The sequence below is a fragment of the Colias croceus genome, chromosome 21 (assembly GCF_905220415.1).
Source record: "Colias croceus chromosome 21, ilColCroc2.1".
NCBI classification, from domain to species: Eukaryota; Metazoa; Arthropoda; class Insecta; order Lepidoptera; family Pieridae; genus Colias; species Colias croceus.
In genome coordinates this window covers 4,671,704-4,686,784 of record NC_059557.1, presented here as the reverse complement: position 1 = coordinate 4,686,784, position 15,081 = coordinate 4,671,704, and the positions used below count along the sequence as shown (strand labels likewise).

At 32.5% G+C, this 15,081-nt stretch overlaps 3 protein-coding genes across 3 annotated transcripts; 1 reads left to right on the top strand and 2 right to left on the bottom strand.

Annotated features, from left to right (window-relative positions):
* Window positions 1-2,325: 2,325 nt before the first annotated feature.
* On the bottom strand, window positions 2,326-4,988 carry LOC123701478. Its single transcript, XM_045648971.1, has 5 exons — window positions 4,960-4,988; window positions 4,762-4,843; window positions 3,386-3,554; window positions 3,046-3,139; window positions 2,326-2,686 (listed from the first exon to the last, which is right to left on the bottom strand). The coding sequence occupies exons 2-5, from the start codon at window positions 4,824-4,826 to the stop codon at window positions 2,349-2,351; spliced, it is 666 nt and encodes a 221-aa protein (XP_045504927.1). The 5' UTR covers window positions 4,827-4,843; window positions 4,960-4,988; the 3' UTR covers window positions 2,326-2,348.
* A 295-nt stretch (window positions 4,989-5,283) lies between these two features.
* LOC123701477 (WD repeat domain phosphoinositide-interacting protein 4-like) lies at window positions 5,284-12,957 on the top strand. Its single transcript, XM_045648970.1, has 8 exons — window positions 5,284-5,497; window positions 6,405-6,479; window positions 7,044-7,221; window positions 9,585-9,759; window positions 10,095-10,306; window positions 10,672-10,832; window positions 11,294-11,379; window positions 11,454-12,957. The coding sequence occupies exons 1-8, from the start codon at window positions 5,443-5,445 to the stop codon at window positions 11,481-11,483; spliced, it is 972 nt and encodes a 323-aa protein (XP_045504926.1). The 5' UTR covers window positions 5,284-5,442; the 3' UTR covers window positions 11,484-12,957.
* A 415-nt stretch (window positions 12,958-13,372) lies between these two features.
* Window positions 13,373-14,711, bottom strand: LOC123701298 (small integral membrane protein 20). Its single transcript, XM_045648721.1, has 3 exons — window positions 14,053-14,711; window positions 13,830-13,886; window positions 13,373-13,494 (listed from the first exon to the last, which is right to left on the bottom strand). Exons 1-3 carry the CDS (start codon window positions 14,165-14,167, stop codon window positions 13,442-13,444), a joined length of 225 nt encoding a protein of 74 aa, XP_045504677.1. The 5' UTR covers window positions 14,168-14,711; the 3' UTR covers window positions 13,373-13,441.
* Window positions 14,712-15,081: the final 370 nt, after the last annotated feature.

The following is a 15,081-nucleotide window of genomic DNA, read 5'->3' as shown; positions in this document are numbered from 1 at the left end:
TACACATACATAATTACGTAAATATATTATTAATAGTGAAATGCACGTAATGTATGTACTAAAGAATAAATAAATGAAATTGGTAAAGTGTAACTGGAGTGTATTATTTAAAAAAAATAACGAGTTAATGTGCAGTGCATTTTAGTTAACGTTTTATTGTCAGTTTTGGTTGTAATCAACTTACTAGGAATTTTAACTAAATATAACCACAGTATTACAATATTATTTCCTAATATAACTTTGCGCATAGATTAATCAGTTTGAAAAGATAGTTTTATAATTTATTTCACATTTTTTAATGTATCTCTACCTCTCTACATTTTAATTTTTAAGTTACAAATATTTGACTTAGGTCCACATCATTATTCGAAAGGTCCCTAAAAATGCATAACATGACACGTTTGAAAAACACTTACAAAATATATTAGGTTCTAGCACAGTTGACAGATATGTACTACGTACATAAAGTTAGGAAACTAAGCCCCTGCGATGAAATTATGACGTATAGGGCTGTTACTTTTTGATATTTAACTGACTTGAAAAATAAAGGAGAAGGTTATCAATTCGGCCGGCCTGTATATTTCTGTTTGCTTTTTTTCACAGTTGATTTTGTGGTAATTTGGAGATTAAAACCCGTTAAAATACAAAAATGGTGTAGCCTAAAATACATATAATTTACAAGAAGAAACAATACAACAATACAGCTTGTAAAAGTGAATACGTTTTTATCAGTGCTATATTTCGAAATCTAGTTCTGTTATGGACGCCGAAGGCTATTTAATGTATTTTATAAATTATTTATAATGCTTGATATTTCTATTATACATATATTCAATAATTATTTTAAACCAGAATTTACAATACTTGTATGTAGGTATACCTACTAAATTATTTTTAAAACGATTAATTAAATTAAATTAAAAAACACAAAATATGCAAAAAATAAATTAAAATTATTATTATACGAGCATAGAACCTCTACCTTTTTGTTTAAGGAAGAAAAAGAAAATAGTTTGACAGGCTTAGTGCTTGACAAAGTGGAGACGCCACGTATCGATAAAAATACAATAATTATAATATCTATCTTTTTCTTCCCTAATATTTACGTAATTATGCACATAAATTTAAACAAGATTTTTTTAAGGTTTCCTTTTTTTATATTTTCGTGCTCTTCTAGATTGCGTAAAAATAGATGCGACCTTTAAACAGACTGGACTCCTAATAGTGTCTATTTGTAGCTATCATTTTGGTAGAAAATATGTCAACTTAATTTAAAACTCATGCTGCCATATATATAGAAATTAAAAAATAGTCTCTTTTTAACTTGTAGTCAGATACGGTATTTACAAAATATATTTATTGAAAGGGCTACAAACTGAAACAATCGATATTTATTTAATGTGAATTGACATCACTTTAAACTTTTTTCCATAATAAATTCAAAATCTATGAATGTGTCACCCGCTACTATCGATCCCCCTCAATACCCTCGAAAACACGCTTGATGGGGGGGGGAGCCATTTCGAACATTTTGTATGAAGTTTCCTTACTGTATGTATCTGTATATTGTGGTTCTAGGTAGTGCTTTGTTAGTTGTTACATCAACTTGGAGTTAAGCAATTTCCTACCAAAGAAGCGCATTATGACTCGTTTGATGGACGGTAATGTTACTAACATTCTAGTAATCTAGAAATAATAATTCTGAGTTACAACGTCTAACTACGAAACAATTCTATGTTACCAGAAAATAACCATAACCGAATAACCAAATACTTATTTTATTTGTGTTTATTATAACTAAGTAACAACTTAGCTAAAAATTAAAAATTATATATGAAAATTTTAATTATGCTGGTAGTTACCTTATTTCCATAAGTTACTAAAGAATTCGTATTTTGTCTACAACTGACCACAAGAAAGCTTTTCCGCCAAAAATGTGCGAGGATGTGTAGGAATTAGTACTAGGTATAATTTTGAGTAATAGAAGACCCATTTCAACGCATTCTCGCACCGCACATTTTCCTCGAACAGCTTTGGTGGAAAACACCCAAAACCACAAACATTTGCTTAGCAATTCGCATATCGTCGTTTGTCGTTTACTTGTATGTACTTGTCATTAACACCCTAAACATTATTGTCGTATATAATTATATTACATACTTATAACAAGAGTATACCCAATAAACGCTTGAATTGGCTCGTCGTGATAAAAAACATTAAAAAAAGAAATCGACTTCACTGTTGTATCTGTATATTGTGGTATTTACTAACTAAGTTTTTGAGTTAAAAAACAAATAAATAAATCCTTTACAAATAAAAAACAAATTATCTTCCCACATTTTATTAAATCACACACACGTATCATCAGCCCTTCGCCTGGTCGATGGCAAGGGCTCCTTATATCTTTGCATCGATCTCCAACACGCCTTAGCAGACGCACTGTACGTGTCCATGTACTCAGACCGTCCGGGAAAGTCTGTGAACCAAGTCTGTATGGACTTTGGTGTAACTCCTGTATGCACGGGCCCTGGAGGGTTTATTGTTGGTCGAACTGTTGGTGGATGGTCAGAGAAATGCGTGGGATCCTTGTAACACCGGAGTACGCCAAGACGATTGCTTTCCATGGGAATTGGTGCGGTTGATTGCGAAGCTGCTATTATCTTCTCGTAGTCTTGTACTGGGAATGCTGTGGAAATTAGTTATGAAAGAATTTGGTTTATAATGGTAGTGATCAAGTCTCGGCTTCGTTGGCCGATATTTATTGAGAGTACCTGATTGTGGAAGGAATATTGTTGGTACATTATTGTACACAAACATCACATGCTCTCTATTCACTCACTAATATAGAGTTAATACTTAATAATAAATATAAAGTTTAAGCTATAAAATAAGTTAGTGACTGATTTTATAGCCAAAGTTACTAAAATGGTTTCGGAGAGGAACAAAGATGTCGATGGTAGTGGGTATCTTTTCATCATCGGTATGTTCAAATTATAGAAATCAAATTATATTATAAAACAAGTATAAGATATCGTAGCTACTAACATCTCTTTTTAAAGGTAGCCTGATACATTGTAGTCATTTTCGTATCGAGATCATCGCATGGGTGATCCAGTATATCGTTGGTTACATCCACCATCTGTAATAATTATGATTTATAATTTAAATTAGCATTCAATATAAGCAGTTATTAAAAGTGGATTCGAACTTTACACATGAATATAAAACAGTTTATCTCTCCCGTGACCCCGCGGCAGATAAAAAATAAGGCGGAAGTCAATTTTATGTACCCCTTATTTTAAAGTTATTCCTCTATAAACAAAATCTTTACGCTATTAAATTGCAGATATTGTAGTTCAAGATTATTTTATGCGTTTTTTTTTACCTGTTTTCTCAACTGTTCATAATCCTGGCAAAGCTTCTGCTCCTTTTCAAGTAACTGCTTATATTGTTCGACCCGTGGTGAATAGGAGTGAGCATCGCAGTGACAGTACGGGGCGACTGGCGGAGGTCTGATGGGAGGTGCGGCGTCTGGTTTTGGAGGCTCACATGGTCTGATACAAAAAATGAGTATAAATAATTAATACCAGACCCTTTCAATTGGTCTACTCTCAACAGGATATATTTTGTATAGTTTTTTTGTTGGCGCTCGGTTCATATTGTTTGTATCGAGATCTGAGATTAGATAAATAATCAAAAAACCCCTTCAGCCTGAACAGATAAAAAAATTCAACAGTAAAAAATATTACTTTATTTACGTTTTTTTTATTATAGTTATGTAAATGTTATAAGATGAAGAAACAGATGTTTGAACTATCACAAAATAATATCATAATAATGCAATCGAAGCGTATTTTCTGCAAGTAAATTATAGAATATTATTTGACGTAGTAGTAGTAGTAGTTTGACCTGCTATTAAAAGTAAATTTGCTAACAAATCATACAGAGTACTAGCTCCTCGCTTATACAACAAGTTGAACAATATTAATGTTAAAAAGCTAAATAGGAACGCCTTCAAGAAAACGGTTTTATCATGGCTAGACGACTATGATTACGATGGCATAGAAAATCTCCTTATCTCACAAGTTAAATAAATTATTATTAATGTAACTCAACTCACCGTAATAATACAGATTACACAACATGTTCACTCGTTACCCAAATAAGTTAAACACACACTCCCACAAAAACTCAAACACACATCCACCCACACTCACTCACATACATGCACACACACACACACACACACACACACACACACACACACACACACACACACACACACACACACACACACAAACACTCACACCACACATTCATTGGGTTGGCTATCCCCCTTTTATTTTTAATTTTTGCCTTTGTATAAATTTTCTTTTTGTTTTAACCTTTATCTAGACCACAATGTATTAAGGGAAGGGACTGGCTTTCTTAACACAGGCTATGCCTAGCAAGAGAGCCAGAGCCTCATAATCAATATTGTATATTTTAAAGGTGAAATAAAGATTTAAAGTCATTGTGGAAAAGTCTACATTTTTCCATTTCATATATAAATAATTATAAATTACTGCACACGCGCAAGTTCAATTCAGGTTATTAGTCATCAGACTAGAAATTACTTAATTTTTATATTTTACATCGCCTTGAGAAAATGTAATAGCAAGTTTTTATATACTCTTTAAATACCGATTAATTCATCAGGGTTTTTTATTTAGTTTAAATATGTTAATGAATTGTAATTATTTATTAGAGAGCATTACGTACTTGCCAACTATAGGTTTTGGAAAAGGCCACTGATAATCAGCGTTCACTGTTGTACTGAAATCCATATTTTTATGTCGCTTTCCTAAAGTTACAATGGAAAGACTGTTTAATATAATTTTTTTTTAATTGATAATATAATATAACATTAATATATTATTATTTCTTGCGCGAAAGTCAATTATAGTTAATGGTACTTACGTTAGTTGATTACGTTAATATTTTTCAAATTTATAATTACTATTTTTGCTAATTGACACCCTACATAATTTAAAACAGCTTTTGAAGCCAAAAATTTAATTTGCAACAGGATTTCTTCAAAGAGGGAAGATAAAAACATTTTGATGTTTTATATTTTTTTTTTATTATTGACAAATGACAATAATATTAGTTTATGAGCCAGTGTCTTTTTAAGTCAAAAATAAAATAATATTGCCATATTTTTTTTATTAATGTTCTAAAAGACTCGCATCCGAGTTGGCATTAACTTTTTAAAATGTTTATTTACATATGGCAGCACCTTGTGTTTTTATGTCATCAGTCATCAAATCAGCTGTGTACCACACACAAGGAACATGTAACATAATAAATGTGCGTATTTAAAATTTCGATGTGAAAATGTCCACAGGGATAATTGACAAAAAAACGACTAAATGTTTATGATAAATTTATTGTGGAGTGACCATGGCGCGCCGGAGAAGCAGTGGTATCACGAGCCTGGCTTTTAATCAGAATCAAGGTGTGTTTGACTTCCTAGTTCGTCACCCCAAGTTCTTTGTTCTCAAGTGTAAAGCGTGATATATTCATGATGTGGATGACCCGAGCGGTACGGGGGCGATCAAGTCAGGGGTAACGTGGCTAGCGGATTCGCGTTAGTAATTAAAATTTGCGTCAAATGCAATTGTCGCACTCTTAGTTCCACGTGTTGTTTATATTTTTAGTTTGCGCGCCTACGTAGATTAGTGCGTATTCGCTTAGCCTTTGTTTTGATTTGGTTCTGTTCAAGCATAATATAATTAAACTTACACAGTTTAAGTTCACTGAGCATTCCACATTACAGAAATAATGTTTATCGAAAATCAAGCATATAGTATATTATATTATTTAGTAATATTCATATTATATTATATTTTATAATTTAATTTTTTTTTATGCATTCAAACTGTTTTCTAAAAAAATAAGATAATATTAAGAGTTACATTTCACCATAATAATAATATCATCTCTCTTTACATTTTAAAATAGATTTCTATTTATATATATAATATTACAAAAAGCTTCATATTACTGGGTTGTGTACTTACCACATGGCCTAATAAAACCTTGATACATTTTATGTGAATGAATGACATTGATAAATATCCAAACCTTGCTTTAGAATACACATATTTTAAATAATATTGTTTTTTAATTTATAACTTATGGAAAATATGTTTCCTCCAAATAAATATGGGGAAGACATACATTTCAGAAATAAAATAAATCTACAATAAATCTCTTTCTTAGTAAAAAAAAAAATATATTAGTTTAAGTATGTACGCATGAAAAAAAAACCATATTTGTGCCAATTATTATCATTACTGTCAAACCATATTTTTTTTTTTCAATTTTGGCAGTAAAATTGTACCTTTTTATATTTATTCTAGGCTGCTTCACATGCTGCCTAACATCAGGCCTGCGCGTTTACAATGTCGATCCACTTGTCGAAAAGGCCCATTACAGTAAGTATTCATTACACAAAAATTTCTCATTACATTTGAGAGTTCCTTTCATCCAGGAAATTTTACTTAATATTTAAATAAGTCACGTTATTTTTATTAATTAAACTCTTGTTTATGTCACCTTGCAATCCTATACTTACCAGTTAGAATTACCATTGTATAAGTATAAGAAAAATAATAATTACAATGCATCTATTAGTCTTTAATCTATATATACCTGTGTTTTTTGCCAATTAAATTACCTCAACTTAACATTGTTCAGATCCTATCCTACTTCCTACTAATATTATAAATAAGAAAGTTTGTGAGGATGGATGTGTGTATGTATGTTTGTTTTCATGTTTGTTTTCACGCAAATATTACTGAACCGATTACAATGAAATTTAGCACACATATGGTAACTTAAATTAACACATAGGATAGATTTTGTCCCGGAAATCCTACGGGAACGGAATCTATGCGGGTTTTTCTTTGAAAACGTGGGCGAAGCCACGGACAGAAAGCTAGTTTATAATATGTATAAGTAAGTATAGTCTCTTTAGTAAACTGTATCATTGTGACCAGGCAAAGAAGAGCTGGGCGAGGTGTCACTATGCGAGATGGTGTTCCGCACCAACTGGCTGCTGGTGGTGCGCGCGCGGCGGCCCTGCAGCCTCATGCTGCTCGATGACCAACAGCGTGCCTTCCGAGCGGAGGTGCTCTTCAAGTCGCCGATACGGGCCCTGCGCGCGAGGAAGGATAAGTGAGTGTTGTGTTTCTGGAAACATTGGTGTTCCTGGGAACAATATGCTTGTCAGTGTGGTGTAGCTATGTGAGATAGTGTTCTAGTGTGTTGTAGGAAGAATAAAAGTGAGTGTTGTAGTTTGGGGATGTTTGTTGCTTTTAGAAATACTGTTTTAGGTGTAATTTTGTTGGATTTTGACTTGATATATACTAAGTCCGGAGGTAGATACCAAGCTAAATATCGCGAAGAAGAATAACACTAGTAACACATAGCAAGTGTTGCTGTTATATTTAAGACAAATTGTATTTAAATAAAAATGATTGGAATACTTCTTGATAAAATAAAATGCTTTAAGAATTCGAATAAGGAACAATCTGATAAGATAAAAGATGACCTTAACCAAATAACCCAGAAATATATTTCATTAGTTTGTTCCGATATAACGACTTATTGATTTTAGCTGCAAATTAAGCAGATAATAATTAATGAATGCATTCGTCATTTAGAACGTGAAATTACTTCACGCGAGTTTTTTATAATGCAAATTAAACTTGGATTTGCAACAATTTTATCTATAGGTACGGATAATTAACTTTAATGTGATATTAAATAAAAAACTAGAATTATATAGTAAAAATTTGTACAAACTAAGACAACCAAAAATACATCTCTGATTATTTTTTTAAATCGCGTAATCAATTCCTCAATTTTTACATTACAATTCAAATTGTAAACAAAGTCACTTGAAAATAGTAATACATTCTGATTTAATGTGTTAATATAGCCGGTTTAAATCAATTTTATATTTGATTTCTTATCGATTAATGCGCGCATAGCTAATTTAATGTTATTATTCAGATATCCAGGACGATTTCAATAGTAAACTAATGTTTAAAATATAATACCTCAACCTTTTTTCATCGTAACCCCATAAGTATAAATATTTTTTTTATTTCGTTGCTCGTCGGAAGTGATTTCAAAATATGATATTCGCTTTCCAGGATTAGGATTTGACAGTTAAAAAAATAATGGCGGTAAAACCAAAAAGCGTGGAAATGTGCTCATATCCTCTTTGCATATGAATAAACAGATGTGGACAGTGCAATCTTTATTCGTTAAATTTCTATGCAAAACTTAAGCGTCCAATTTAAGAAAAAAATATTATGCTAAAAATTGAGAACCGTAGTCGCAGTAGGTATACCTACAGAGTAGGTATATTATTATAGTCTTTAGTATATTAGTGTCACAGAATTTATACAATAAAAAACAAAAAGTATGTAAATACTTAAAATCGGTCCGTGATTAATATTATGCCACTTGCTACTCAAAAGTCATAGGATTTTTGAGTAGCAAGTGTGTAGGTGTAGCAATCGTTTTATCATGTGTGATTCACATTACATTGTGTTAGTCGCTCGCTAACCGAACTAGGAACAACCGAACAAAGAATCATTGTCGAATACCTACTTAATATGTAAACCACGAATTACGCACAAAGTTAAGGACAAACTGAAGGTCTCTTAGATTCAATGTTTAATTTAATTCCAAATCCTGTCTACGTTTCGGTTTATAAATATTGATGGATATGTGTGATCGTTTAAAATGTAAATATTGGGTTAAAGTTATGACGTATATATGCTCATTAAAATGTACATAATTTTTTACTTAATCATTTTTATATTATGACATAAGGCAATAATCATCAAAGTCGCGTTCAAACAACACAGAAATAGTTTATTCATATGCGTGAAATGTCAGTCATGGAAATTCTCGTTCTAGTTGTTAGTGTAGTTCTCGTTGTGCTATTACTTTAATATTAAATATTCGTGCTATTTCGATAAGAGGCCTAGCGTAAATCCTTATTAGTATGGATTTCAACAAATACTTTAGAATATCCAAGGTTAGGATGAAGCAAATCGACTTCCGATTGCGATTAAGCCTAATGTAATTTATCTTACACTTCTAACATTTCGTCTTTGGTGTAGAGGAAAAGCAATTAATTTTCGACTCTCGATTACCTGCAAAGTAAATTTTCTCTCTTCTACCTTAGCTTGTTATGTATTACTCATATTCGGTTTTTATTATCATTTGCGTGTGCTTAAGAGCTGTCTTGTGGAGGCATCACTCAGAAGACCGAATGCGAATGCTGCTGTATTTCGACGCTCGAATCCCATACCTTTTTCCTTACCCTTCCCAGTCCATTCCTTTCTTTACTCCATACCTTGTTAAGGTAGCAAACTATTTGTATTTTGCAAAAGCGTAAAGTTGGCAAACGACTTTACGCCTCTGCGAACATTCATGAGCGGTGGTAGCAAGCCACGAGCTTCTTTGCCAACTATAACATAAAAAAGAAAGCTTTATCATCAAATTTCATTGACTTCCAGAGTGGCGGTAGTATTGACATCCTCCATCCAAGTGCTATCACTGCCATCGTTACAGCGCGTAGCGTTGCTCCGTACTCCCGCGTCCGCCCGGCCGCTGTGCGCGCTCGCGACTGACCCCAACGCGGTGCAGTTGTTAGCTGCGCCAGCGCATAGGAAGGGATCGCTGCAGTTGTTGGTATGTTTGGTCATTTGATTGTTGGTTTGAGTACAATTATTAGGTACCTTAATACAAGGAGCATGTAGCGACCCGAAAAATAACAAAAAATAAAACCGAAAAAAAATATTACCGATTTTAAAAATGTTCCATTTTATTTGCGAAGTATATGATTTTCTTGATTTAGCCACAATTAACCGCACATTGTACTTGGTTTTGTAAATACATACTTACAATTTTATTGAACATCCTTGTTCCAAAGTCATTAAAATTTAAGATTATTCCACCCGAATTAAAATTCTCACACCTTAAAATTAGATTCAGATCCATGAGTCATTCAAAAATTTTTCCACCAGGATGTATCACGGGCTGTGAAAGGTGCTCAGTCAAGTTCCCCTGCGGTAGTGGGTTGCCATCAAACGGACCTCGTGTGCATCAGTCTATCGGCTAACGGGGCGAAACTGGCAACCGCGTCTGAACGGGGGACCATTATACGGCTGTGGGACACTAGTACTAAGCAAATGATACACGAACTGCGGAGGGGGTCAGACTATGCGGATGTCTATTGGTATGTGTATTTTGTTCAATTTATTTTCGTAGATTTATTTATTATGATTTAAATGCCCAGATTCACAGGTTTACACTTTTTGTTGTCCTTTATGACATCAAAATTAAGGTTAAAGCCATTCCTAAATAAAGATGCTATTGAATACAATAGCCTCATACAACATACGTCGACATAAAGGGAACATCACTTTATTTTTCTCTATATTCATCAATTATTGTGAAATATCGCAGTTATCACATTTTAATGGTTTATCTATTACTAGCTGCGCCCCGCGGTTTCACCTGCGTGGCTCTGCTCCTGTTAGTCTGATGATATATAATAGCCTATAGCCTTCCTCTATGAATTTGTCCATGCTCATTTTCCAGTATAAACTTCAACTGGTCGGGCTCACTCGTGTGCTGCGTGTCGGACAAGGGCACGCTGCACGTGTGGGCGGCGCGCGGCAGCTTCGCGCGCGTCTGTGCAGCGCCCGCCGCGCCGCCGCTGCGCGCGCTCTGTGCCTTCGCGGACGATACCAGCGCGCTAGGTACGTGTGGGTGTGTGTGCGTGTGTGTGCTTCGCGGACGATACCAGCGCGCTAGGTACGTGTGGGTGTGTGTGCGTGTGTGTGCTTCGCGGACGATACCAGCGCGCTAGGTACGTGTGGGTGTGTGTGCGTGTGTGTGCTTCGCGGACGATACCAGCGCGCTAGGTACGTGTGGGTGTGTGTGCGTGTGTGTGCTTCGCGGACGACACCAACGCTCTCGGTACGTGTGTGTGTGTGTTGAGTGTGTTGCGTGTCAAGGGAAAGCATTGCGGCCTGGGCAAAGTTTCTCATCGCAAACCCACCGCACTTGAATGTGCCCACCGCACCAAAATCATATCAAAAAATCGATTTGATACTACGTGACATAAAGACAAACAAACACACTTCCGCTCATAATTTAATTGAATTAATTTTAGTATTATATGGCAGGACAAGAATTGTAATATTATTTTTTTTTGTAGTGATATGTGAAGATGGAACTTTTCACAAATTTACCTTTTCGGCGGAAGGCAACTGCCATCGTAGTGATTTTGAATACTTCTTACAGGTAAATAGAATATTTTATCAACAAACAATATATGCAATTTTTTACATACACTTAATTTTTTTTTATTTTTTCAGGTGGGAGATGATGATGAATTTCTTCATTGATATTCGGACTGTGGGTCTAAATTAGTAGGACCTAAATATATTATTTTAACCAATAAATCAGTGTACAAATTGGTGGACAAGAAAGTGAATCAACAGTTTAATATTTATTTTGTTGTGAAAAGTGAAACCTTTAATATTAGTACAAAATTATAGTGACCACAAAATAGTTTATATTGGTGATATTTTTTCAACACAAAAATAATTTTTATAAGGTGCAATATGTTAGAAAAATTAAGAAAGTCAGAAAATTTGCATTCCTCCTAACTTAAAAAAAAAGAAGCCCTAATATTTCCTCCATTATTTTTCCTCAATAAATATAATATATATTAATAGAAACGATATAGCAAAGTAGTAGATACACTTCATATTAACACAATGCAAAACATTTAAACTATAAGTTTTTAGTTATTTAAAATAATAACAAATTCAATTCGACCTAACTTTTGAGATTTAATTTCGCTTTTATATTTGAACTGCGAACAGATAATTTATTTTTAGAGTTTAAAACATTTTGTTTTATCCAATTCTATTTTTTTAGACCAAATTCTTGGTCCAAATATTGTCGGCCATTTGCATTTTTAATAATAAGTTATGGCCTTTATAACCATTGTCTTTGTCTTTAATATAAACGAAATCTATATTTTATGTATCTTTTAATTTATTTCAATATTAAAACTTTAACACGTATATTATTAGTCTATTTGTACCAGAATTTATATTTACATAAATTTATAAAAAATATAACGCGCAATGTATATAATTATTTTAATTATTCGTAATGCGTCTTAATCGAATCATAGCCTTTTTCTATCTTCTTATCATAAATAACTTTAGAGTTTTATATTAAAAAAAACACTTTTATTGTTCTGCATAAACATTAGCCTTGTGAAGAAAGGGTGATAAATGTAATCGCTCAATATATAATTTTGCAAATATATAAGTGACGTACCAAATTGCAAATGTAATAAAAAAAGCAACGAATTATTTACGCGGCTACGCGTGGGCGGTATTTGAATAATGTGTGATGTCTTACTTAGCGGTCTATGTTAATTTTAAGTTTATAATCTAATATTACCTTAAATTAATAGTTGAATTGAACTGAGAATAGATATTCACATTAATACAGTATACAACATATTGTAAAGTTGTATACATATTTGTAAATAACTAACCACATGTTATTAGGATTACGATATAGAGATATGAATAATATATTATGTGATCGCTTGTTAAAAGTTACGTATTTTAGGATGTATTGAACACTACATTTGCAATAAACAGTGTTTCAAACATCATATCATTATAAGGGTTAATGTTTGGCTACATGAGCACACTTATGTAAATATATTAGGTTTATTTTTTTATAAAATTGTGACAATGACAAACTCCACTGTTTTGTATAGAAATGCTAGGGTGTGGAGGTGTGTTCTCAATAGGGTATTTGCAATTTTCACAATAAAAGATTCCTTTTGTATCATTTGTTTTATTCATTAGATCCTAATTAATTTGGTACCATGAGGTCTATTTTTTTTCAGGAATATGGGAAATATTGTAAAGGCAAACTCACTCACCACATTTACTCAGGAAATAAATATCCATTGATAATAAACAGATACAAAATTACTTTTACTGGTTATTACTAACCTATAATAATATTCTAACTCTTGAATGTTTCATTTGATTTAAATAACTTAGAACTTTACAAATAACTCACTTAGTAAACTGGTTGGAGTTAGTATAGGATTATCATTCATTGGAATTCATCATACAGAATTACGGTCTTACTAATAAAATGTTACCCATTCAACTTTTCATTAGTAAGACCGTTAAACAATAACAATTTAATAAATTGCTAATACACATTTGATTTAGGAATAACTAAACAACTGTTATTTAAATAAAATCTATATTTCCTAAAATTAAAAACAAATTATATACAAGCTAACTATTTACAAGCATTACTCATTTTGTGGTTTCTTCCTATCAAATGGATCTGTCCATACTTTCATATCTGTAAAAAAGGATTCAGAATATATTTTTAAGTACTTACTCACAATAGCATTTATGTTCAACGCTTCTTTCACCTACCCTTCATATTATAATAAGAACGTTTAGGTCTTATGTCTGTACAAATTTTAATGCATATTATTTTAACATTCTCATAGACTGTTCAATCAATTACAATAAAAATAATCAGTAGATACCTAATAGTCTTGTTTTTATAGTAAAAATGTTAACAATGTTTTGGGTCAAATATATCATTGAATCGTTATAAAAGCAACATTGAACACAGTATCTTGTAACATCTAAATTATATGTAGGTACAGAAAATGTTATTTTACTTACTTCCAGGTTGTATGTCCTCTTGTTTAATATTTTTCCTTGTTACTTTCTGGATTTCCTCTAAAATATAATAAAAATTTTCATTGTACCTACACACTACACAGTTTAACTTTTAACCGAATTCGAATCTATGTCTTTTCAAGTAATTTGACTTCATATTTCCAATAAATTTATGAATTATTTATTTTGTATAATAACAACATTAAACAATAAAGTAGAATCTTACTATATTTTGAAGAATCTATCATGGGGCTTACAGCGATGGGATATAACGTCAGCCCGACCAGGCCAACCATACCACCGATTAATGCTGCAAAACGCCATCCTTTATTAAACACCATTACAAGTATTATAATAAATGTAAATTTTTAATATTTTTCTATTATTTTCTTATTATTTAGTTCAGTTTTTAGGTTATGTGGTTATTTTTATTCAATTTTGATAGCTGACACTTGACACTTGACACCCAAATGCCAATGTCAATCTATTTTTTTTTTTCGTTTATCATGGCAATAATAAACAAGGCAATAAGACCAAACTACCTATTTGCCAAATGTGTCAATCTAATTACCTATCTGAAATGTACGTACAATACTAGCTACTACTTATCTAGCTAACCACTAGCTAACAGTAAATACCTATAAATTCTCATATTCCAAACTTCGTCTGCTTACAGACCACTGCGAGCAGTACATACCTAATATTTTTTTCCATTAATATGTTCCTTACTATTTATGTGCTATTGACTTTGGCCTTACCTAGCGTAATTTTATACAGCCTACTTAAAACCTTCTTAATAAATTAATTATCCAACACCAAAACAAATTTTCAGCACTTGAACGTGCACCAACCTTTGTGGGAGTATTTTTATTCTAGGTAGACTGTACCTACATCCATAGGAGAGCGATTTTTGTGTCCATTAAAAAAAATCAATATTTATCTTTATATGTTTAGGTCACAAATAGTAAGGTGCTGCTGTTATTCGTTGTATGTTTAGTAGGTAGATTTCTTCTTGAGCAAATTATTATCGAAACGTAAAACTCCAGAGTCCAGACTTGTCTTTTTTGCGCCAATTTCAACAAGATTCACCCAGCTGCTGCTATGGTTCGAATGACTTTAGTAACTTCGTGGTCAATTCGAAGTTCAAGAATACCTACGCGTAGATGAAGAAAGTTGCTGGCCGAGTGATCGCCATGGTTGATGGTACGGCGAGACATGGGTTCAAATTCCACATATAGGTACTTATGTATTAGAT

Coding starts and splice junctions, on each gene's coding strand:
- LOC123701478 (XM_045648971.1), bottom strand. CDS start 4,826: ATGGATTTCAGTACAACAGTGAACGCTGATTATCAGTGGCCTTTTCCA. Junction 3,140..3,385: donor ATGAACAGTTGAGAAAACAG/GTAAAAAAAAAC, acceptor TAATTATTACAG/ATGGTGGATGTAACCAACGA. Junction 2,687..3,045: donor GGCTACCTTTAAAAAGAGAT/GTTAGTAGCTAC, acceptor TAATTTCCACAG/CATTCCCAGTACAAGACTAC.
- LOC123701477 (XM_045648970.1), top strand. CDS start 5,443: ATGGCGCGCCGGAGAAGCAGTGGTATCACGAGCCTGGCTTTTAATCAG. Junction 7,222..9,584: donor CTGCGCGCGAGGAAGGATAA/GTGAGTGTTGTG, acceptor ATTGACTTCCAG/AGTGGCGGTAGTATTGACAT. Junction 11,380..11,453: donor ATTTTGAATACTTCTTACAG/GTAAATAGAATA, acceptor TTATTTTTTCAG/GTGGGAGATGATGATGAATT.
- LOC123701298 (XM_045648721.1), bottom strand. CDS start 14,167: ATGGTGTTTAATAAAGGATGGCGTTTTGCAGCATTAATCGGTGGTATG. Junction 13,887..14,052: donor GATAGATTCTTCAAAATATA/GTAAGATTCTAC, acceptor ATTATATTTTAG/AGGAAATCCAGAAAGTAACA. Junction 13,495..13,829: donor AGAGGACATACAACCTGGAA/GTAAGTAAAATA, acceptor CCTTTTTTACAG/ATATGAAAGTATGGACAGAT.